Source organism: Solea solea, chromosome 13 (genome assembly GCF_958295425.1).
Source record: "Solea solea chromosome 13, fSolSol10.1, whole genome shotgun sequence".
Classification (NCBI taxonomy): domain Eukaryota; kingdom Metazoa; phylum Chordata; class Actinopteri; order Pleuronectiformes; family Soleidae; genus Solea; species Solea solea.
The window spans coordinates 15,672,205-15,698,544 of NC_081146.1; the positions used below are offsets into that span (position 1 = coordinate 15,672,205).

Genomic DNA, 26,340 nt, shown 5'->3' on the forward strand with positions numbered 1-26,340 from the left:
TCTTAACACAGTTCCTAAAGAGCTGAGACTTTTGAGGGTCTTTGTGAACACAAGTTCACAGCTACTTTCTTTGACTCTTTCAAAAGACAAAAGCAAGAAAAGGTTCATTCACTCTGTTAGTTTGAGAACATTCTCCAGAAAATGCAAATAGCTTGACTGTAGCTTTCTTTAACATGTCTGATTTAGCTTATTCTGAACCCCAAATCCAACAATCAGCGGTGTGCATAAGAAAAGAAAGTACACTAATAAAAGAATGGACAAGATAACACCATCATTATTGGGACCATGGAGACTTATTTGCACTGTTTGTAACGTTGCCAACATTTGCATCATGCTGTCCACTGAATTTTTACAGTACCTGACTTGGGTTAGTCTTCAAACTAAGTTGTGAAGAAAAAACACTTCAACTACTAGAACTAGAAAGCACCAAAATGTGCCGCACAGGGGAGATCGGCAGCAGCAGGAGAGAAAAGACAGGTTTCTTTCCAGTCCATGCTAATCACAACAAACTCGAAGCAAAAAGTGTTAAATGTGAAGGAAATGTGCTTCGAAATTTCTAGAGATCAGTTTGAACTCATTCTGGTTATGTTTAGGCATTAACCCCAAATCAAATAGTTATAACAGTGTTAAAACGGAAATGAAAGAAAAAAAACTACTTACCTGCTCCTACCAAAAATGTGTCAAAGGGCGAGAGATGGGAGAGTTACTTAACAGCGATGAAGGGTAAACTACATAAAGAAGTGTGGATGTAAAAGGAAATTAAAGAGGGGAGAGAGGGAGAGACCTCCACAGAGAATCCTAAATAAATCCATTCCTGCTCTTTGAAGCCTTTGGTTATCCCTCAGCGTTTTAAATCCAACCAAGGTGGGATAATCTGAGATTTATGTGAGTGTGTTTGCATTAGAGGTTGAGGATTCTGTGTCAGGTCTATGCATCAATGCGTGTGCACATCTTTGTGTGTGCACATCCACAGTCAAATCCGCCAGTGGAACTATGCGCATGTCCTACCTGGGAATCGTAGCCAGGTAGGCTATGAGCCTCCGTAGATCTTCGGGTCGTATTCTGTCATGGTTGCTCCGTGCTGGGAAGGTGAGAACGGGACCTCCACGTCTGTCTCTGCCACCTGCCGTAAGGAAACAGATGACAGAAGGACTCATTACACAATATAGATTATCATGCATAGGGTGATGCTACCTATACTCAAGTAGGAATAAATTTATCAGATTATTGAGCCTGGCTGCTACATTTTCACATGATCACTCAAACTGTACAAGTAAACACCAAAAGCTGTAAATACTGTACAATACAAAGGCCACAAGCCTAAAAATCTACAATGATTATTAGGCCATTTCATTTAAAACTATTTCAATTTGAACAGTGCATTAACCTAAAGGGTGGATCCAGAAGAAAATGACAGAAGTGCTAAAAAGCTGGAAGAAGCTAATTTGTACGGTCAAACTGAAGAGTCAGGGGTCGAATGACTCTCATGAGGACCAGACTGGTATGTTTTCTTTATTCAGACTGCAGCAGCAAATAACACTGACTGTCAATAAACAGAGCACAACACTCTCTCAGACTCACTTACAACTGCGGCAAGACCTGTGTGCACTAATGTTGCATCAGTGAGGAAAAGGTCATAAATAACTAAATAAGTATCCATTACAATGAGGGAAGTCGGAGCATAACAAAACAGTATCAACGCCGGAATGCTGTGACACTTTAGCTCTGAAAATGTCTTTCAAGCACACGACTGATATTTACCTCACAAAACACGACTTACTGAGGACAGACTTTTTTTTATATGTTTGCAAACAGCATATACAGTGCATACATAGGGATAGGGAGGGAAAGATGAGATATTTGACCTGAGAGAAAGGCGACCTTCTCCTTGAGGATGGGAAGCACATCGATGGCCTTCATATCCTCATTGCGATGAAACCCTGAAACACAAGAGAGGAACAAAGAAATCAGTGACGACCGATTCACAAACAGACAAACAGAATCAGCCACTTACTGTAACCTTTGTCTCTGTTTTTTTTTACTTTCATACAGTATCAGGCAGATCTGAGAGTTCATTAAAAAGTTACTAGAGAGCAGGAAACGATGGAGCAGTGAACTGTCAGATTAAGCTGTCTTTTTGTTGTTGTTGCACAGTTAATGGAAACATTCAACTATTAAATACAGTTAGTAGAGTTGTTGCACAAAAGCAATATCACACTCAACGTTGTGCTGTTGTACGGTTTTAATATCCTACGACCACACATTTGTTCAGTATGAATACAGTATGTCCCTATGATGCATCAACTGCACAAGCTATTTTAAAATTGGTTTGCTGTCAAGTAGAGTGGTAGGAGTAGTGAGAAGAGAAGAGAAGAGAAGAGAAGAGAAGAGAAGAGAAGAGAAGAGAAGAGAAGAGAAGAAGTTAATCCCAATGCCTGTGAATGTAAATGAGCTCACCACACTTCTGAGTCCTGCATCATGCATTATAGTTAACATACACACAAAGTGCATGTTCTCAAAATAAAAGTCAATCATGACTCAGACTCTATTTCATACCACAACAGAAGACATAATCTCTCACAGGAGCCAGCGATTACTTGGAGGTGAATATTTGCTTCTGAGTTTTTCCACCCACAGCCTGATACATGGGAGGGAGTGAAAATGGCACAAGGCATTTTTCAGCATAAAAAAAATCTTGATAGAAAAAGGGTTGGAAAGACAGTTGGATAGATTGGAACGGAGAGGGACATCATTTTACACCGAGTGCCACAAAAAATTGAGACACTACAGAAAGACAAGCAGCCAAATAACTCCAACAGGTTTTTAATGGCTCCTGTAATATTGATTTCATCCAAGATCTGAGGGAGTCAGGAGAAGCAGTCAGGCTTGGATGACAGCACATTAGCTCGTGGTGCGAAGAGTCCCGAATGGACTCACGGATAATGTCACAAGCAGCCAAGACGAGATTGGACTGTGGTCGCAATAATGGTTTTGTTCCCTTTCCACGGCCAGCGAGGATAGCGAGACAAGCAGTCACTCGCAATTAACACTCGCAGTTTTTACGATCTCGTTTTCTGCTGCAGACTGTCTCATTCCAACCTGCTGCAGCCATTTCTCACACAGTCCACCTCTATCTGTCTCTCGGTCAGAGGGAACACGCCGCGCAGGAAGATTGATCATAATATTAGCAGGAAAGAACAGTGACGAGCAACACTACTAAATTAGAAACAATACTCCTGTAGTCTGTGCGTTTGCACATGTGTGTGTTTCCTGTGAAGTGTGTCCAGACACATGGCTCACTGTGCTGCTTTATGTAAGATACAGGCGCTGGCGCAAAGCCAAGACTGACCTCTGTTGTCTTGCTGCAGCTCAGGTTCCCAGCCGTTCAGCACCAACTACTGTCATAAAAGTTGCATTTCTTTATGTTGGATCACTGCATTTTTAAAGATCAGACTGGAAAAAAAAAAAAAAAAAAAAAATTCCACATAAAGTTTTCTGTGGCCATAAAATAAATTGGAGAGCAGCAAAATATAAACAACTGCAAGTGAGGGCTACGCTGCTTCCATGGCGTGATGGCCCATTACTTGGTGGGTGAAGTCAGCGCAGTAAAATAAGCACAATGCTCCGAGTAGACGTACAACCACAGGGCCTTTCCTCATCACAGCCATGTTTATATGCAGTATTAACCCCTACATTATCCCAGAGAGAGTATTACGCGACACACCATCATCGCCTCTCACTGCATAAACTAACACACAGCCACAACAACCTCCTCTCTTCACTCCGCAGACTCCCTCATTTACAAATCTGCCGTGCATGAAATAAAGCTTCTCAATTGCAGGCTGCTTGCTCAAAACACACTTATATACTGAGGGGAATGTATTATTTCGCCGACAGCCGTGCACTCCCGAGCGCGGTAAAACAAGGCAGAATGTTTGTCTAAGAAATGAGGATTGTGCAGTTGACTTTGCACTTGAAAGTCTGTTTTTTTTTTTCCCCAGTGCACAATCTGTACCTGCATATCTTCATGGAGATGACTGCAAGTGAGTGATGACGACAGTAGTAGGCTTTGCTCCCGCACCTGTCAAAGCTGTAACTGTTTATCATAGTCGCAATTTGCATTGCAGCCGCGGTGGTGTAGTTTGTGCTCATTTAATACATTATGCAACAGCCGTTCAGTGCCCAAAATATAAGCATTTTTCGTCTCCTGTCCCAAAGGAAACAAGCATTATAAGAAAATTGGAGACAAATGAATACCACTTTTTAGTGCCCAGTCCACATGTGCACGCTCACGGACAATTATTTGTTCAATTACATGCAGTTCATATTTTATTTAGAAGTACTATTACCACGGATATATAGAGGTAGAATCATTTTTAGCATTAGTTTAACTCTAGGACATGGAATGGGTTTTAACGCTTCGTTTTAAAATAATTTCTCAGTAAGTGTGCAAAATATTTTACTTGCAGCTAAAGCAGTGATTACACTATGTTCACCTCCTGCTGCTGTGAGTGAAGTTAGAAAGCAAACATAGACAGAGGCGGCACAGATACACTCCCGTCGAGTCTTGTGCCCTAAACCTTAAAACTGCACAGGCAGTACAACAGGACCCAGCACAGAAAGCATGCCAAACCATTTCATTTTGCTGCCCCCCTCACTACCTCTGGGCTGGAAACAATTCTTCACACCAAGACTGAAAACTGCTTTCAGACTGGTTTCATCGCCTGACTCAGATGTAACAATGAAAAAAAAGTGTTATGTTTGTAAATAAGAATGGTTAAAGGTTTATACAGCCCTGACCAAAATTGTATGGGCCTACAGCAAACAACTCGTAACCCCAAAATAAACACAAATGAGGCACAACAAATCTTTTCACAGCACATCAGTGCACACGGCCGGAGTGTGCAGTCCACTGCCAGTGTTTTAGTTTCCAATTTTTTTTCAGACCACAGGCTAGACTGTACATGCATGGTGCATCTGCCCAGCCTGGCACGCCACCTGATGCCAGTCCTCTCGCTCATAACCCCATAACCTCAAACTTGGAGCAATTACAAGCCAGTTTGTATGTGCCGTACACAGCGGAACAGACCTGTCCTGCCACATAAAACCGCAGAAACACCACAGTTAGTACAATCCCCCTGGCTGCTGTCCTCAACGCTTCAGCAAGAACCTGATAACACAGATTTCAGCTGCCGGTTGAATCCAGAGCAGTAGTCACAGAGTGACATGCAGTTAATACCATACCAATCATAGACTGTATATAGAAAATACATATATATATATATATATCTATATATATATAGATATATATATATACATAGAGAGAGAAATATTGCATTTAGACGCGCATCATGTCAATTTTTGAAACCGGAAATTCACCAATGTCCCATGCAAACAGGCTCCTACTACAGTATATAAGTATATAATAGCAGCTGTGAATCACACTGGTGTCCACTCTTATATGCCGCACTTAATTTCCTCCCAATGGAAACACAATTTACAAAACTGACATCATGTTCTATGAAGAGCTGGAACTAGCAATTGAGACCATTAACTCAAGTGAGTCATTTGCCCAAAGACTTCTATTCAAACCGATTTATTTTTGCAACCAGGAGAGTCGCCCCCCTGATGTTTATCTTTTATAGTCTTACTTCCAGTTTGGCCTCAGGCAGCAAAAGTTTGTATATGTATATTATGTGCAACTAGAACTCAAACACTAATCTATCGATCCATACATCCATCTTCTACCACTTTATCCTCCACACGAGGGTCATAGGGGGCGCTGGTGCCAATCCCAGCTGACATAGGGTGAAAAGTAGGGTACACCCTGGACAGGTCACCAGTGCAGCGCAGGACCACATAGAGACAAACAACCATCCACTCTCACACTTATGGTCAATTTAGAATGTCCTATTTCCATAATCCCCATTTATTTGTTATGACAGCTGGATAAAAGTAAACGTGTCTGCTGTTAAAGTTTGTTATTTGTGATATATGAAGAGGACATTGGGCCTGTGATGGATTTAAAATGGCTCCTGCATTCTTTGGTTCTGGGCCCGAGCCCAGTATGTGAACCATACTATATGAGCTTGAGCGAACTGGGAGGTATTTGTCACAGCTCAGCCTGGTTTGGCTCAGTCTGACGTGAAATGGCTTAGAGTGTGAGGAGCAGCTCAAAGAGAATGCAAGCGTGTCGATTCACCAGTGCTGTGCAAAGTGTGTGTTGTAGCAGTGGACGGCGTGACTGACATCATTTACATGACTCTAAGAATTGTGTCATCTTTAAGAGAGATGGATGTGCCACTTTCTTTTGTGTGAAACGAAACCGAAGCCAGGCAAAAGAGCCGAGCACAGGCCACCATACTGTCCTCAAGCTAAGTGGATCTTCAGCAAAACTCAACACTGGGACATAAAACATTATCTCCCTCTAGGAAATGTCTCTTGTTGACACCTAAAAGGTCAAAGATAAAAAAAAATACAGTAGTAATAAAAACTTAAGAAGTGGAAAGAAATGCAACACTCTGTCTAAACTTACAACACTGCCACAGTTTTACCCTCAGCACACAGTATCTGTCATGTATCTGTGCTATTTCGGCTTACCCCCCCTGGCCTGGAGTGTGTGGATGTCAGGCTGTCATTCGTGTTGCTGTTGGCAATATAAGTCTACACGATGGGTTGTTATAAACCTGGTTATACTGTACGTCTGTATGTCCCTCATGTGACAACCTCAACAACAATAACACCAAATGTGTGCCGTCCCAGTGATGAGATAAACAAGTTGCGTGCCGCCGTATTTCGCCCTCAGCCTCTCTTACTCGCTTTTCAACTCTAAACCTTTTTCATTTATTTACAATAACAAGTACAGTGCAGAAGGAAAATCCTCCTCCCTCAGACACAAACTCACTTCTAGCAGCTTCTACTCTACTTCTGTGACCTTCAGCTGGGGCTGGCAGGGAGCATGGGGACTGTGGCGAGCTCAACTTTCATCAGGTTTCTCATATTGTTGTTACAGTGTGGCTTACAGTAAAAATAACACTCTGCTCCTACCACAACCCGTCGACCTGGATGTAACCCCAAAGCAAAGCAAAAAGAGGGTATGATAAGTCATAACAAATGGGGAGGGTAGGAAACAAAAGAAATCTCTCTTGTTCCGCTCTGGTGCTGTGTGTGAATGTTCAATCTGGAACTGCAGCGTGTCGTCCCACCCCTGCCGACATCCTTTTACATGTTTCTTTTTGAAAAGGGTTTACCTTGTGTTGTAGTGTGAGTCACTGATTGATACAAAAATCAGAGTATTTTACTATAATGATTAATGGTTTTGCCACAGCAGGAGATAACATCCTTCATTGGCTGGAATGAGACGGTGTTTTGGCATTTTTGTTCAACATAAAAGATTAATCAACAATTATTATTTGTTTCGTTATTGACCAATCATTGAATGGTCTCGGCACTAGCCTGGTCACTTCCACTCAAATACTAATGCGAACACTGGTAACAGCTCGACTGTGCTGCCGTATGAACTAAACAAACAATAAAATACGTAACTTTTAGAATTGTTTACGTTCATTCAAGTATAGGGACTGTGGCCCCCTGGTGGCCTATTGGATATCGGACAGATAAAAAGGTAAAATCCTATATATCTCATGCTTCACTATACACTGTAAAAAATGTAAATAAAAATCAGCAAAAGCAGTTTAGCGAAGATACTCGAGTTTGTGATATCAGTATCGGACACAGAAACGTGGTACCGTCCCATCCCTACTTTATAATTAAAACTTTTACAATTCAGCTTGAAATGTCTGTAAAATATTTATTTTGAACTTTTCAAAAGTTTTCAATAAAAGAAAATTCTTCTTTCTGTCTCCTTTATTTAACATCTGTGGATATGTCTGTTTAACATGTGTCACAGTATTTGTTGCCCCCTGGAACATATCCCTCATAATTGTGGGGATCATCATCATCATCATCGTTGTTACATTTCATTATGTGCTGTGTTGGGCATGATTGAGCAGTGGTTTCAATGTGCAAAAAGAAAAATCTGTATCTTAAGTACAACTGTAAGTAATAAAAAAAAAGCAATAAACTCTCAGAATTTAAATTAGATCCTGGCATTCTTAAGTTTAGTACACTGGCACAGTATGTTTTTACTCGGGACACATAATCCTTGACCACAATGTGATACATACAAAAATCATATTGTACCACAAGATAGAATTTAAACCTTCACTTTCATGTATCCCACAGATGAAGAGCTGTGTGAACAAACAGCGAGGCATACATACACAGCAGCGGCGGCAGAACAGAGAACAGAAAGCTCTGTAAATCATGTCCACAGCATTCTTATTGCACACAGTGAGCAGCTAAGGGCCAACGCTGAAGATAAACAATGGTCAGCAGTCTTATGCAAGTGTGCATGTAAAGGCCATTTCACTGAGCACTGAAGGGCAAAATATGAGCAGTTCCAGTGTTGTATAATGAACCACTGTAGCACGGCTTCCCTGATATCTGTGCTGTCACGATACTGCAGTGCTTAATAAAACACACATGAATGAGACTTTTGCACTCACTTCACACCAGTGAAGCTGAAACATACATGTGGTAAAAGGCAGTAAGGCTGAGTTTAATTTACTACCCTCTTATTAAGTCATTAAGGACAACAGTGTCCCCTTCCAGAAAACTGCTATAAAAACTTTACAGTTAAATATGTTTTCCGTTTCTTTCTGCATAAACGTCTTAAGCAACTACAACCCTGCTCAAAACTATTAAGTATTCAATCATTGTGAGGATGTTAACCCTTAAAATGCCAGTATGATTACTTGATGTCACTGTCTAAAATATACTAGCCCTTGTCATGAAGGACAAACAAAACATGTGAACTTACAAGATCCGCTATGAAAATAGTACAATATTTTAATAATATTAATTTTTTTTCATAAATAACAGTGGCGTCAAGTCATCAAACTGGCATTTAAAGGTTTAAAATCTTCAAAATAATTGAATTTTTGGTAATTTTGGTAAAATTTTCTTACAAACCATTGTGCCATATGCACTGATAAAGCCAAAATGATGGCCAGACCAAGAGGAAACATTTACCCAAATGGACAAAAATGTCCATAATGACACCAGAGGGTTAAGATCACATTCAGACAAACACCAAAAGACTGCAAGCAAACAAGGAAACATGAGTGACTGTACTTTTATTTGTCATGTGGTTAAGGTTATAATCATCCTTGACAGAATCAAAGTAATATAAGTGTTCTTATTATGGTACGACAGCTGTTTGGGTTTTTTTCTGTTCCCTTCACACTTCACTGAGCCCGAATAACGACTTCAACGCCGGAGTATAATTCACAAATCTCCTCTTTTCACTTTATTTTCCATTTCTTAACACTCTGTATTTGTATCCCTTCACTCTCCCCTCCCTCTGTTGAGTCTATTGACTTCTAAAAATACTTAGCGTCCCCCTGAGCCTCACTATTGGCAACCCCCTGTGTCACTTGCCAGCCTTTAATGCTGCCTTTCACATGCAGGTTATGTCCACATTCTGCTACAAAAGGATGAGAGAGTGTAACATTCAGCACCTTTACAGGTGTTGGGCAGCATTGGTGTCAACACTTGTCTCTCCATCATTATCAGCTAACTGTCCCTCTTAAAAATGGGATAGTCACAGTATGTATGGATTCTGGGGGTGTGTAAAAAGAGTATTGATGCGTTAAAATACAGTGGTGTTTCATGGTATGATACTTTATCGATTCTTTGAAGCGCTTTATCAATGTGCAAATATCCATGATAGTGGTTTTTTTTCAGGCTTTCAACCACTAGTTGGCAGTAGGTTTCTCTCTCCTTCAATTACCCTGCATATAACAGTGTTATTTTTACAATGAAATCATCATAAATCAATCATAATTACTAACAGTATTCCAATAAATCGCAAAATATGGTACCTTCACCCCTGTGACGAGAAATGTATATACGATACATTTCTCATCACAGGGGTGAAGGTACCACTGCCAATACCCAGTTCCGAATAGTCGGTTTTTCAGTCCCCTTGAGCAGCATCTATTCAAATATGCTGAAAGCATTGTCAAGTAATATTTCGTCTTTTACAGACCCGAGAGTGAACTTTTCCACTGATCAAACCGTCACAGTGAAAAGGACAGATGTTTTATTGTGGTTTACCGTTGAAGGGAAAGGGTTCACATGTCCCAAATGACAACACATTGTCTGATAGTCCAGTCATTATCACAAATAATAGTCCGGATCCGTGACCTCAAGTTTTATCCCAGAGCTTTTTGGATGTACACTTGAAATTCAACTGTACCAGGGGCACTGTAAATCCTCCCTCTGCTTGCCTTGTTGTAATCTCATTCTGCAGCACTCTCCTCCTGACGAATTTCCCCTGATTGCCTCAGAGCAGTCACATCCTCAGACATATGCATTCATAACTCCAACAGGCACCGAGTCTGACTGAGTGAGAGGGGATGAAAAAGAGCACCTCCGCTTTTATTGACTGTGATGACAGTGGCATCTTCTAGTTATTTGATTAAGGGAGAAAAGCGAGGATTGGAATACAAAATATCTGCCTATAAGCAATACGTGGTTGTTTTTTGTCTGTCAATTTACATAGACCTTCTCATCTGTGGCAGTTTTATGCAGATTTGCAGTTACTTTGTTCATGATCTGAACAAGATACTTCTACTACTTAGTGAGACTTTTCTGTTGGTTACGAGTATAACGTAAACGGGACATTATGTTAACACTGAATCCACAGAGAGTAATACCGTACATTTTGTGTTCAGAAACCCTGTGATGACATTTTATGTGAGAGCTACACACTCTCTGCCAACAGTTCAACCTTTTGTTTTTCTTCTTTTGACTTTATTAACAACACATCATTGTGACTGTTATTCCATTAATGAACTAAAAATCTAAAAGACAATAGCAAAGAGAAAATGGTATCACTGCACGTCCTTCTTTAAGGTGTTCATTTGCAAGCCAGTAGTTAAGATGTCAGAAACACAGTAGCGATTAACACTTAACTCTTGCTACAGAGAATCGTTAGAAACCATATTCATTTCAGGTACTCAAACTACAAATTACAAATTATGTCAAATATGGGAAACAGACAAACTTCATTATGAAGATACTGCAAGAACTCAAAAACATGTACATTTATGAGCAATTTTAATTGAACTTTTTTCTTGTGTTTTTTTGCAGACACTATATAGACTATACTTGGCTCAAAGTTTTCTTTCCTGCATGAGCACATTTCAGTCCCACCTGTGCTTAAAGCTATGTCGGCTGTCCTGGTTGACCTATTTCACCATCTGGCTCTGATAAAGCAGGCAGTGGCTGTGCAGGCTCACACACTGTTTCAGTTCAAGCATGGTGTGGGATTTTTTCCCCATAGTATACTCTCAACATTCCTTAACCATAAGCTGTAATGCATTTAATGACCATTCGGTTTATTTATGTCCTATTGTAGCTAAAACTTTTTTTTTTTGTGTCCAGATGCAAAATAGCACAAGCCTTGCAGAGCGACCCATATTCTCAACTAAAACAGGGCAGTTTATGCACTAGGGCTGTTGGTGGAGTGAAACTAAAACAAAAGGTGTGTTGCACATGTGTAGTGGCCTTTTGTGTCCCCCTCACTTCACAAAGACTACATTCTGTTAAACAAGGACCCACATACATAAACTAGTGTGTGACAGCTTTTTAAACACACAAAAGATACAGTGACGTTTAGCACAATGCAAAGTAACTGACTTTTATTTATAGTTCAGCCTCAGAAACAGTGATTCTGAACTAAATTTAACTACAATTACAAACTAAAAGCTCAATGATAAAGCTTAAAAGCAGAGTGGGAACATAATGTTTCACATACAGTGATGCTTTTGTATTGTTTGCTCTATATTGTGAGGTGTTCCTGTTTTTTGCCCTCTTGGGGGACAAGACTCAGCCTGCAGCTGCACTAGACTTTTATTTTTATGAGGTTACTTAAAAAAAAGACTATTTTGTCACAGTATGTACATACAGTAAGTGTTCTCCAAAGTATTAACTGCCAGGAAACAACATGAGCATATGCAGAGGCTAGAATGGAGGAGGGGGGGTTTGGACAGAGGCCACAGAGACACATTTACTGCAGTGTTAAGTCTATTGTTCCAACAAGGCCTATAAACAGCTAAAAATATTTAAATGAAGGTAACAATTGCATCATTTACCTTGTCACACAAGAATTAATCATCATTACACCCAGAGAGATGTGGGTTGTAAAAAAAGAAAGCAAAAGAGAGACATGCAGTCATAACTTTGTGTTCTGCAAAACTAAAGCAACAGAATCTACAACAATTACGACAACAATTCTATTTTTGAAGCACACACGGAAAACATCATTAATGCAAAAATTATAATTAGAATTATCTACTTTATATATTGTATGCCATAAACTGACAAACATTGCTTTTGTGTTAGAAAGTGTTTAAATAATATTCATGTTACAGGCTTTCTGATTTTTCAGCTTAAATGTGAATATTTTCCGGTTTCTTTGCTCCTTACGACAAAGTAACACGACATTCGAGAACATGTCCAGGTGTGGTAAACATGCATCACATTTTCTGAAAATCTGATTAAAGTATCTCAAGACACAGATATTTCCAATATAGTTCGGATGTCTGTCACCTACTCAAAGTTACAACTCAAAAAAAAAAGTCATCTAACAGAAAACTAGTACTCTACCTGAGAGTCTGATCAGGGTTTTCCCAGCCTGAGCGAACTGCCAACTGTGATTATCCAGCACTGCCATTTAAGACCCAAACTCCATCTACACAGGTTATAGCTTTCTAACCATACCACTATAGCGAGGAGGCAAGTGGACAATGGCCGTGCCATTCACTGCGCTCACCAACGCCCTGCCACCCAGTGAGCTGCACAGAGCCAAAAGCACTGGCAAGAGCCTTTTTTTTTTCCTTCACCAACTGGCTTTTCTTTGCCATGTCCCCCACATGTCGCTAGCCCCTCCCCAAAACAAGATTTAGTAACAAGTGCTGCTTTGCATTAAACAGTTTCTCCGCTCACTGTGTGACCCGCCAGCTCCTCACTGGGGGAGAAAAAAAAAAACGGTCAAACCAGCCAAACAGTTGTCGTTGGTGGATTTGCGGGTGAATTAGGCTTTAATGATGATTGGTTGTAATCTCCTCTCTGAATTACACTCAGACACTGCTGTGAACACATGAGGAGCCTTCATGTAAATAATGATCTCCTCACCATCTTTACTCAAGTGCATTTATCAAGAGTGAGTGAGTGAGTATTGACAGGCCTTATGAGACGCAAGTGAATTCTCAGACAAATTCATGTTGGTTTGAATTTGTTTGTCCGTTTGTCTGTCTAGGCAAACTTTTGATATATTTCCTGGGGTGTAGGTTACGGCACATGAAATTATCCCATTTTGGCAGTTATCAAGCTCCTGATTCAGGACTTTTTTCAAACAATTTGTAAACTGTTGGGAAGTGTAATTGACACTGTGGGAAACTGAGTGGCCTTGCTTGCCCTAGTTTTTATTTTATTTATTTATTTATCTTTCAGTGAAGTCTTGGTTACATGAATTGCAAGAAGTCTTGGACTTGGTCACTTGGCCTTAAGAATTGTGTTGAAGTGCGTCTGGATGCAAAACTATCCAACAATTATCATCTGAAACTTTTAGTCTCTACTTTTTACATTTTACTTACTACTTTATTATTTAGCAACAGGGATACAGCAGTTCTGTGATTAAAAAGTGTAAATCTTCTATATTAGAATCTTTACAGTAACTTGATGTTAATAAACCTCAAAAACACTCAGCCTCTTTGTCCATTGAGATCAAATTATCTCAGTGTTTCCTCTTTTGAATGAGCATGGCATGATTTGATTTAAATACTCATGCGTAACCACTTTTTATTAAGTCATTCACTGGGAGCTTAAATCTTTTCAGCTGAGGCTATGGGAAACAAAGAGCGTATGCAGTGTTTTCTGGAGAGAAATTAAGCTCCTTTGTGAAGTCTCCAAGGAAAAAGTCGAGGGGGGGTGTACATTATTTTTCCAAATTGTGAGTAAAGCTCTGATAAGCTCTGAACATGGGTGATAAAAGACATGGAGCTCCAATGCAAGGACAAAAGAAGCCATGATCCCGAGTCAACTGCAGAATTTAATATGCTGACATTATTGGCCATGAAAAGCATTCACATTTATATTTTTTATATTCTTCTTTATAATATAACCTCCACATTGCCTTTTTTTTTAAATGACCTACCGACTTTGTAGGCCGTCTGACATGGTTCCGCAGTCAGCCGACCTTTCCTGTCCCTGAGAAAGCCCATGTGCTGCAAACGGAACAACATGGTCAGCGCGGCCATGCTCACTGTCAGAGATGTTTTAAAAAAGTGACGATTCCGTTGGTTACATACTACGCCTCGAGGAAAAAAAGAAGAATTTATATCCGGGAAACGGAATCTATCATATATTCAAGCACACAGCTGCTGGTCATATCTTTTCTTAGTGTGTGAGAGTTGACAGCAGCCTCCTCTCTGTCTCTGTGAGCTGCAAGTGAGGTCTGTCATGTGTATATGAGCTGGCTGGTCACGTATCTGACTGATCCTGCTGGAATAAATAACTGTGAGGGATTGTCACCTCTCAAAACGAGTCAGAGGGTGGAGAGGGAGCCGGCCGTAACAAGGTTACACATAGAGAAAAAGAGGCCGTGTGGTAGCAGCTGTGGGTGGTGGCTTGGTTGACATGGCTGTCAAGTGTACAGTGAAAGTGTCCAGAGTGGTAAATGTAGCGAGATAAATCATAAGAGATCCACAGATGCAGCTGAGTGACAGGTACATGCCGAGTATCAAAAAGAAGGCTCTTGACAGAACAAGTGATCGGTCTGAAACTGCTTCCTTCAGGAAGGTGTTCTTGACTGCCAGATGAACTCCAGTTCTCAAAGATCATTTCCCACATTATGGACACAATAACATTTACCCAGATGCCTTGCAGTGTGATTATTAGGACATATGTTTTATAATAACCACCAGATATGCACTGTGTAATCTGGAGTTTTTTTATAATGAGATAATGAATTTGTTCGTCCAAATGAACATTCATAGCAAGTTTAAAAGGATTCTCAAAATGTTCTCCAGGTATCACCTTGACAAGAACGAGACAAGACTGACTGAGGCAAATACAACCTGAAAACATGACGCCTCCAGCCACGGATGTCACCGTCACTGTCACAGAGGCACAAGTACAAAAATGCAGTCTTTATTCCACCTGTTACCCAGGCATGCGATCACCTGTTTGCTTGCTACAATCTGCAACTTTCAGTCTCTACTTTACATTTAACTTACTACTTTATTATATAGTACTAGGGGTGGGAATCACAGGATACCTGAGATACATACCAATAATATCGCGATACAGCAATTCTGTGATAATCAATACAGTGCAGGACTATCAAAGAGCGATACGTCACAATATCTGTCTAACAGAATAAGACAAAACATCTTTGAAAAGTTAAAAGTGCAGCATTTCTCTATTTATTCACAACATAGAGAGTCCATGTACTGAACGTGGATAGGGCATCCCATTGTTCCGCTGTAAACTTCCTCTTCTTCAGCCAGGTAACTTCCACCCAAGTTTCCCTCATTAATTTAAGCAGCGCCACCGTGAGGAGACATGAAGTAGCAACACCCTAATTTAATGAATTAAAATATTGAAATATTGAAAGCACCCGGGTTTGCATGGTCTCGCCTATCGCCCTAAGTCAGTTGAGATTGACACAGAACCCCATGTGGCCCTCATGTGGAGGATAAAGCGGTAGAAGATGGCCCTATATTTGCATATCGATTAGCATATTGCATGAGGAAAGACGACGATATATAATCAAATCGATATTTTGACCCGCCCCACATAGTACGCTATAAAAAAGCAGAATACAGCAAGAAGAATATTGTATTCTTTTGACTAAAACACTGACTTTACTGAGTAGCTCCTCTCTGTGACCCACACTGTGTCACTGTGGCTCCTTGCACTGTGACATTAGTGAGGCAGAATAAAGGAAGAAGAAACCCCATGAGTGAAGAAGTGACTGTGAGAGGGGCTGACTCTACACGAAAAAAAAAAGACAGAATAAAAGCCCTTTTCAGCTATAGCAACCATGTGCATCTGTGTGCTTGTAAAGCCACAACAGTGTACAGTACAACCTCATTGGGCAGCCCAGCTGAGTCGCATCAACATATCAATGAAGTAGAGACGAGGACGTTTTGTACAGTGCAGTGAACACCATTCAGCGACTTCCTCCACCCCAAACCGGACTCTGATTGTTCCGCCTCAACCGAGCTAATAAACCACAGCAGACCAAACAACACCTGACAGGCGGGGTGCAGAGGAGGGGGAGTGTGTGCAGCTTCTAGATCCACTGAGTCTGGATAAAATAAGGACAGAGAAGCAAAGGAGGGAGAATGCGCTTGACACAATACAGTGTTTGACGCAAATACTTTTGGCCGAAAACAGATGGGACCGGCACTGATGATGTCAGACAGCAGGTGAGACAGTGAAGAGAGAAAGAAGCAAGGAGAGGAAGGGTTTTCTTCCAACCACCTGTTTTTTCGATTTTTGCTGATGCAAGAAAAGCCGAAGAGAAATTCAATATCAGAGCAAATGTTTTACGCTTGGTTGAGGTTGTGTCAAAGAAGTGAAGATATAAGACAGATACAATAAGATACAATCCAACTTGACGGAAGCAACAACAAAAAAAACATGACATGGTTCTACTGAGTCAAACAGTCATAATATCTGTCAGATCTGTCTGCGACAAACAAAAACAAACGCATAGTAACGTGTAAAGCGGAGAGCATTCCTGCTGCTCGGTTAGATCTTGTTACACCAACTGCCCTTTATTTTACATACAGACACCCAGCGTGTCTGTATGTAAATAAAATGCACATATTCATATCTTTTTGACAAATGATTCAAGTGAAAACCCTCTGCAGCATTTGGAAGCACAGTGAAACAGAGAGAGAAATAATAACGCTCCCAAACAACATGCACCACCAACAAAGACACACAATCGAATAAGAACATGTCTCTATGAGAAGAACAGCCTCTACATTTGACAGCAAAACTGTCTGGTCAATCAAACCATGACCACAGCTGACAGCAGCATCAAATAATAGGATTATTTAGTCGTCACGCAGACCGCAAGGACAAAACTCAAAATCAACATGTTCATTTAAAACACAGTCATCCATGTGTTGTGGCTTCTTGAACCTAAAGCAGCAAACAGGAGGAAACACATCTGTGGTGAGTGGGGGCACTTAAAATAATACAGCAGTGACTTCTTGTCTTTCCTGTGTCAGTTCCTGTCACAGTGAAAAGGCACGCAAAAAAACAGAACCTTGAATAAAGCAAGCAGCGCATCCAGAGGTGCTCTGTCAGAGTCTCTGTAACAAATCCTTCTCACAAAAGGGTTGACTGATCAGCCGGGAATCAAACTCTCTGTGGTTTCAGTCTCAACAAATCCAGCCAAACAGACCAAAGTGTGTGCGTGCGTGTGTGTGTGTGTGTGTGTGTGTGTCCGGAAAGTTCCTGTTTACAAATGCAACAGTCAGAGCCACTTCCCAGAGGAAGACACACGCGCACACACACAACTGAATATCTTTGGTTAGAGGGCGGAAATCTGAGGATGTTATCACTCACACAGGTTTGCTAAACAACAATTAACCTTTCCCACCAAAAATAACTCACAGATTAAACAATATTGAAAATAAAGTTAGTTGCAGCCCTCCCTCTCCTCTCCTGTCTGCTTTCCTCCCCCGTCTGTCCATTGCTCTGTCAATAAATGTTCACTAGACTTGTCCTCAACAAAGACCAATGTCCTGTTGAGCACATACAAACAGCAGACAGCGAACTACAGGCTGTGGCTCCATGTCTCTAAGCCAGGAGGCAGCTAGTGGATCCAACGGCAATCCACTGTTATTACAGCTCCAAAAAACAACAGGGCTTAGGCAAACAGGGAGCCATAGCACTGTCTGATGACGTATCCGACTTGTATGCATGGGTGCCCGCATGTGTTCCAACACCCTGTTTGTTCCTTTAGTCAATGACAGCGAAACATAATAATGGAAAACAGTCACTTGTATTTGAACTAAATGATACTAAATGAAGGGGTACAAAAAAAAAAAAAGTTGTGTCTACTGGTGAAAGTGTGTTTGTGAATTCCCAGTTGATTTACTACAGTGTTACAGTGGGAAATATTTCACACCAAATTAGACCAGCGAAACGTTCCAAGCCTAATCTCCTCTAGTTATTTTCATATTAAGTTCAGGCTCCTAACTGTCTCCGTTTCTAACCATCCTGCATGAGAGGAGGGGGGGTTGGAGTGCTGACGGAGACAGTTAAAAGGTGAGAAAAATGAGAAGCGGGGACAAACAGAGGGGAAAAAAAGGAGGGAAAAGCAACACCAGATCGGTCTGGTTTGTGTCTGGTCCCAATTTAGGATGCTCTCTTCAAGCCATTTAATTGTAGGTCTCTTCATGACCGAGGCCTCAGTTTCCGAGCAAACACAGAACCACATCTGAATCTGGACTCCACCCTGCATACACTGCAGATAGGATACCATGAGAGCAGCGCTATGCTTTCTGTTTTCATATGCGCAATGTTTCTGTGGGAAAGACACACAACTGCCACACCTGTTTATTCAAATTCAATGCAAAAATCACAAAAAAAAGCACAAAAAGATGGAAGAGGGAGGAAGGGAGAAGTGCATGACTCCCTGCAGTCCCCTCTTTCTACAGTAGGGGTCACTATGTACTACGTGATTAGTTGAACTCTTTGATCAGTCTGTAGAAAGCATAGCATCTACTGTATGACATCATCTGTAGAGGATCATTTTGCAGAGTGAAAAGGACCAGCAAAGACACTCCAAAAACACACCAATATAAAGTCCATGTATGTTTTCAAAGTTTAACACTAAAACATTGTATTCACTTAGAAATGAAATCCTTGCATGTGGCTCGACAGACAACAGCAAAACAATAAAGAGGGAGCTTTAAGGGGAAAACAATATTAGGGTTGAGAATCATTCCAAGCACTGTGTATCTGCTCTGCAATTTTCAAAAACATCATCTTAAATCATTCATTAGTGAAGACGAAAGGCAAGTAATGGGAGTTTAATGGAGGAAGCGTCCCAACATTCCTGACCCTCATATTCCCATCATCCAGCTGCAGATAAATCTGTATTGACAGGTTGTTTACATATTAAATGCTTATGGGTGACTGAACTTTTTTTCACGGCCAGGAGCCTCATCTCTCACTGTCCTCACAGAGGAGAGGTTCAGCATGTCAATGGGAAGTAGATAAATGGATGATCATTTTCTCATTTCATCATCCTCTGGGCCTAATATGCAGTTCTGGTGCAACAATAACTGATTGTACAATGTAAAAAAAACCAAAAAAAAAACCCCAGTCAAATTAACTTCATGCAGGGATCATGGGCAGCTGGGCTGCATCAAAAGCATCTGCCTCTAATTTTATGTTTAATACAAGAATGACTTGCTTACCCTACGGGATAAAGCCACTCATTGACTAACAAGGGAAGTCAATTGTTTGCAGTGCAGGGTAACAAAAGGCCAGTCAGACATCACTGTCTCTATATCTGACATCATGCACATATTTCTCTTTATTTCACAGAAACAGTGTATGTCATAATAGTTGAATCCTGAAAGAAGGACAACATGAGCAAGATGACACTAAGTAAAGGTTTGATTCTTTACAGAGAGAGTAAACTTCTCCATTAAAAAAAAAGGACAAAACGTTTTAATATGAATATTTTCACTAATTCTCTCCAGTGCCCTGATATACACATGTTGTCACAAGCACATGTTCTAACAAACCACAAACAAGCGAACCACAAGACGAAGTGATGAATCTCAAACTCCCCGTCTTCTCATTTCTTTGAACGTTAGAAGACAATTCAGTCTGCTTATAATCAAACACCATACACCATCCTGTGTGATCGAATTCCCTCAGAGATATATCACTTGGACAAAAACGATGCCAAACAGTGAATGTTTCTAAAAAATCAGGTCAATGAGTTCAAGATATGAACTGAGATAAAAGGCAGAACATTGGCAACTCAAGATGAACTTACTTCTGCTAAAAAGACTGTTTTAAAGGTCCAGTGTGTAAAATGTAGGTGGTTTTATTGAAGAACTGACTACATGCCCCATATAATCTCTTAAAAAGACAAATAGTTTGGTTTTCAGTAGCCTTAGAATGAGTCTTTTACATGTACTTTAGGCAACAGCCTTCCTTTACCAAGGATGCTGAAGGCCGTACTGACAAATCAGCAAATACATGCGTTTTGTGTTTTGAGGCGGCCGTTTACCCAAAAGGAAGAATGACATCCTTTCTGTTATGCAAAGGCCACCGTAGTTCCCTGACAAGCTTAAGAAAGGGATGAGCAAGTGGAGTCATGTGCTTGTTATAATCTGCAGTCTCACCGTCTCACTGGACTACAGTGAGTCAACAAACATATTAATTCTCTTTAGCACTGTTCCAGACTGCAGCTCAATCATCAAAGGTTCATATCCTCCCTCTGTGATCTGTGACTCTGGGTGAGATTTCAGCACAAAAAGTGCAGTAAATCACCTCCATGATAAAAAACTCAAGCGTGTTTAAAACATATTTGTTGAGAACCACTGGCAGCGAGATGCTCCCCAAACCGACGACGGGTCATCTGTTCAGTCCCTGTGGTGCTTTCTCCGTCATCCCCCACTGTGAACACAAAACCTTCTTTACAGGAGGAGAAGTGCGAGCACATGACTCACATGCATTCATTAGTTCACTGGGAGACCAAAATTAGAGTTGTGATGCTGTCGAGAAAAAGTGGATCAAACTATGAAGCAGAGTTTGGAGGCAACCAAATGCTGCTCGTGCTGCATGGACTGACACACATGGCACACATTAATGTGCAATTCTGTGCATACAAACGTATAAGGAACGTAACTATTTTAGATAATTAAATGAACTGATGTCACAACATTGTCTTTTCATTCTTTCCTTTGAACAGTGAAGTCTAGATTTGAAATCCTTCTCCAACAAATAGGGATGGATATCAAGAACTGGTACAAACTTGGTACTGGTTCCAAGTATCATAAAGTGTCTGGACAAATGTTGACACTATAGATATCAGTGTTAGAAAATGCTACCTCAGTCTGCTGACGTTTCCCACGTCCCAACAACCTGTTCCCCAATGAAGAAAAAGCTGCTGACACAAAGTGATTACATGATGTGACTTTGCATTGTTTACTCCCGTCGCCATGGCAGAGACATGCTTTTGTTTCCTCCGGCCATCAACACATGTATGAATGTTAGAATGTTAGACACATTCGGTCATCTTGGTCCCTTGTGGCTGCACCCTGACTTTCAGGTTTAAGTTATGAGGAAACACTAGCAACTCCATGAAAGCTTTTCGAAATACCACAGTCGATGAACATGAGCCAGTGCAACGTGCTTGATGTTTCTGCTGCTGCTTGCAAACCTGCAGCATCCTCTGAAGGTAATCCCAAAGACAATGTCAGTCAAAATCAGTCCAACCATCGGATCTTTCCATCCAAAAAAGGTGACTGGAGGAAAACATGGTAAAACGTTTACAGCCCAGTAGTTGTAGCTTTCTCAGAGTTCTCCACCAATTACAGAGAACAAGATCAAGTATCTGTATCATTTAACAGCACCAGTATCAGTATTGGTATCAATAAATCCCTGACAATGCCCGTCCCTACCTACCAATGATACATTTTTTTCATGCCATACTCACATGGTCCAGCTGACAGGATCTACAGTAGAGGGACATGTCTTCATCTTATCTTTGCTCCCTCTGAACTCAAACCAGTCAACTGACCGAGCAGCTTGACAGCAGGATTTCCATCAACGTGAAACTTTCGAAGGTTTTCAGAAGCGCAGCCTCGACTACAAGAGCTCTTCACCATCGTCACCCATTTTTTGATATATATCTCATTCATTCTCACACGTACAAACACACACCCACCTCAAGAATGATTCATAAAAATCTGAAGGAAATTAGCATGAATTATACTTTTCATCCTGTGATGTCACTGCAGCGGCCAAACTGCCTCTGACAGCTGCTATGAATCAAATATCGACGGTATAATGTGAACATTATCAAAAAATAATGTATGCATTTGCTCAGGTATGACAATCCTGTCACACGGTTTTACGTCATGTCCTATTTCCCTATCCAACGAAGCCATGAATAAAAAGCATTGTTTAGCATAAATTAGCACCGCTGCTACTGCAGCGGCTCAACCATCAAACACTGCAAATGCATATGATGCAGAGGATGGAAAGGGCATTATGGTGATATTCCTCTGTCCCTGCAGGAGCAGCCAAGTATCCTTTATATCCCATGATTCAAGGAGCGGCCAGCACACACACACACACGCACAACATTAGCACCTCTCAGCCCAACCCTTCATGCTTGGCCCCTCCCCCACTGGGTATCTCTCATAAGCAATTGGCTCATGTACGGGGGAGAGGTTGACAGTGATTGGACGGGTGTTGGAGCGGAACTTAGCTTTCCCATGCATCAGTGCTCTCCAGGAAAAGACCAGGGTCATAGAGAGGGAGAAAGAGATGATAGTGACGATGTGGGAAACAGCAATGATGCAAGGTTTGGAGGGGGAGTGGGAAGAGGAGAGGTGTAGAGAAGGAGAGGAAGAACAGGAGAGGAGAAGATGCAAAAGGATAGAAATGAGCAGCATCAAAATGCTCACCTGCGTTTTTGTTCTCAAATGCTGTCTTTGCAGAGAAATCCCCCATAGATTTTATTAAAATCATCAACATGAGGTCTTGCAGAGTGGCTTCATTTTGATGAAAGCTATTGTGAAACTGATCTTGACAGCGCAGCTGCAGCTGAACGCACCATCTTCACTTCAGGGAAAATAGTAGATCACAACAGATGGAGCCTTTCAGCTCAGTATCAGGTGGTGTTGGGCTGAACAATTTGGGGAAAATATGTCATTGCAATTTCCTCCCACTGTCAAAAAACATGCAGATCTGGGGATTAGGCAAATTGGACACTCTAAATTGACCGTAGGTGTGAGATGTGGCCCTGTGGTGAACTGGCGACCTGTCCGGGGTGTACCCCGCCTTTCACCCTATGTTAGCCAGGATTGGCACCAGCGCCCTCCACGACCCTCATAACAATATATAGGGGGATAATACAGTAGAAGATGAGTGAGTGAGTGCATTTTTGAAGTCAAGGTTCAATTTATTTACAATAAAGTTTAAAAGGTGCATTTTAATATCAAGAATTGGACTGTATTTGCATTTGGAATGTGAGTAACTGTTTTCTGTTGAGACAATAAAGATAATTCAACACTCTGGATTTTTTTTTTACTCTTATTATTCTTATTATTATTATTTCGAGCCACCAACATGTAAATTTGAATTGAATGTGAAAATGTTGGCATCTATCTAATGCCAGGAAAACATTCATAACACAATGTGTCTGGTTAAATAAATAAATAAATGAATGAATAAATGAATGAATGAATGAATGAATAAATAAAAAAATAAGAAAATAAAAAATTAAAAAATTAAAAATAAAACAATAGGTGTTGGTGTTGAACATTTTCTTCTATCACTTCAGGAGTTGATTATTTTGTTATTTGCAGCCACAGGATATGTTGCTTCAAAAAGCCCAAAACACCCAAAACCAACACAACCAGTGATCTACAGGATGATCTAATTAAAACCTGCATCCACACACATGTGTGCACACACACACACACACACACACACACACACAAAAATTAGGCGAAAGGGCACACACAGAGGTCAGGATGCACACAAGAGTCTAGCAGTCTCTGTGTAAGACAGGACAGGGAGTCTAACAGGCTTTCTTTCATTTATTCTTGTGTGTACGCATGTGTGTGGGTGAGGTGTCTTGAGCAATTTAAAATGTTAATTTAAAGCTTTGAAACAAACCTGTCCCATCCGGGGACACTCTCTCTCCTCTTTGTTACAGTAAAATCTCCTCCAACAGCAGTCACTCATCATAACCTCTTATCATTCGCTCTTTTTTTTAGACACTGGGTAAATGGCACAAGCTGCTAGGAATAAGTATGGTTGATACTTGTCAAACTGAGTTCATGACACTTAGGTAAAACCATCTTGTGTAATGCTGTGGTTTTTACACAGGCCGTGTTCAGAAGCTACGACACTGAACAGACGTCTCATCTCGTGTGATGCAGAGGCAAATACATGAGACAGTATCAAATATTCATGCCATTTCTATCCTCTACACACATCTTTTTTGAAGTGCCATTAGGAGTTTTTGTTGCACCAATTTAATGTGCATCACAACTGAAGCAAAATTAAAAATGTCGTTTGTGTAACATAATCTTTTGAGAGAAATACAAGATAAATATGGAGAAAGAAAAAGAAAAAGGAAGGGGACGACATTGAAAAGAGAGTAAGTAATTCACACAAACACACAAAACAACCACACACACACACACACACACCATATAGAGTTTAGTCTTCCACACCCTGGCCTCTGCAGGGGAGAATAAAAAAAAAAAATCCAATGAACTCCAGAGAAAACCACTTCCTCCACTGCTTAGGAGTGTGTGTGTGTGTGTGTGCACACGTGTGTGTGTCTGTGTGTAAAAGCATGCCTGCCTGTCTACCCACAGTGCACATGGTAAGCATTCAAAGCCCAGTTCAATAGGAACCACACGGTGAACATAGTATATGGGCTGGGATTTGAGAGACCGAGTTCACAGCTGGATCAAACAGGAAAGGAATACATGGAAGAAAGGAAGAGGTTTCCTTTCACCCTCCCCTTCATCCCTGTTCAATTACTCTTCTGTTTTATTCAGCAAGAAGCAAACTGCAAATTGTTTTCTAATTCACCATCCTATGTACACTGACTATGAGTACACTTAGCATTTGGTTAGTGTTACAGATTATATTGGAGCCGGAGAATATCTGGGGAACAGTGCAAATATTTACTCAAAGATGGTTAAGAGTGTAAATCCACATGAAGGTCAACAGTGTTTGGGGACAACCTGTGATTCTTAGGTTAATTGTCTTCCACAGACTACAAGTGAAAAAGTTAAGTTGAGTAAGATGCAGCGTCTGTCTGGCACTGCACAGGATGTGACGTGAGCAGAACAGATGATGAGACAGCTGACAGCAAAGTTGAACGCGTGAGTTCTCCTTGTGCTCTCCCCAGACTACTTCATTAGTCACATTTCTGATTCTAGGCCACATCCATCAATGATATTAAAGTTATATAAGGTGCTGTGGGCAGGTTATTATTGCACAATGCATTATTGTTTGGCCAAATAGTTGAGTCTTACAGTTTAGTTACTCGGTTACATACATCGCTCAGCCTTTATGAGGATAAGTAACCACATATCTAAACTGTAGTGTTGGTTAAATTAACTGACATGGTCAGGTTGATTTGGGGAGAACCAAGTCCTCGAAGACACCATGTCATCAGTTATTGTTAGCCCACATGAAGTGTAAAGCTCTGAAAAGACAAATCATTCTCAAAACAATGTTCATCAAACAAGCTGAGCTTAGCCCTTCAAAAGGGAAGCACATACATATATATACACACATGTAGCAATTACAGGGAAAGGAAGGGAAAACCACCGAAAATACAAATATATTACAAAATAATAAACACTTTTCCCACTGGGGGATATAAATAGACATAGAGCATTGGTGTATATTTAAATGTTTGGTCAGACTTGTTGAAAGTAGGCACTCATCCACCACCAGCTCAGACACACACACACACACATTTGTATAACTATTCTTCTTAGGACAGTGCATTGGTTTCCATTCATATATTTTAGCCCCACACCAGCTCTCAGATATGAAGTTTTGCCTAATTAGGTCCAGATGTTGGTCTCTATGAGGACTACAGGTCCTGATAAAGTCAGTGTTTATCTCAGACAAGGTCCTAAAGAGGTAACAAATACAAGCACACGCACACAAACAAACGCTCGACACATGCACATAACTCAAGACTGTAAAAGCATCAATAATTGTCTTCTTGAACAACAACGATGTAGGCCACTTTTCTCAAGTTTTATCATTTCATTTATATCTCTGTCAACCTTATTTATCCATTTACTGTTTATCGATGTTTATTGGTGTGTCTGCACAGCAACAGAGCTCCCACCACATTCCACTGCATGGTTGATATCTCGTATCTCTGTGTAAAAATCCTTGAATGCATAAGTCATCATTTCACACCTAGAGGATTTACACCTGCAATTTCTT

General features: G+C 40.7%; 1 protein-coding gene across 2 annotated transcripts in view; it reads right to left on the reverse strand.

The window, feature by feature from the left end:
* triob (trio Rho guanine nucleotide exchange factor b) overlaps positions 1 to 26,340 on the reverse strand; it is a 98,849-nt gene that overhangs the window by 54,660 nt on the left and 17,849 nt on the right. For both annotated transcript variants that reach the window (XM_058646948.1, XM_058646950.1), the window contains exons 3-4: positions 1,866 to 1,940; positions 1,009 to 1,123 (exon numbers count right to left, since the gene is read on the reverse strand). In XM_058646948.1, coding sequence (XP_058502931.1) covers positions 1,009 to 1,123; positions 1,866 to 1,940 — 190 coding nt within the window. The remainder of the gene's footprint in view (positions 1 to 1,008; positions 1,124 to 1,865; positions 1,941 to 26,340) is intronic.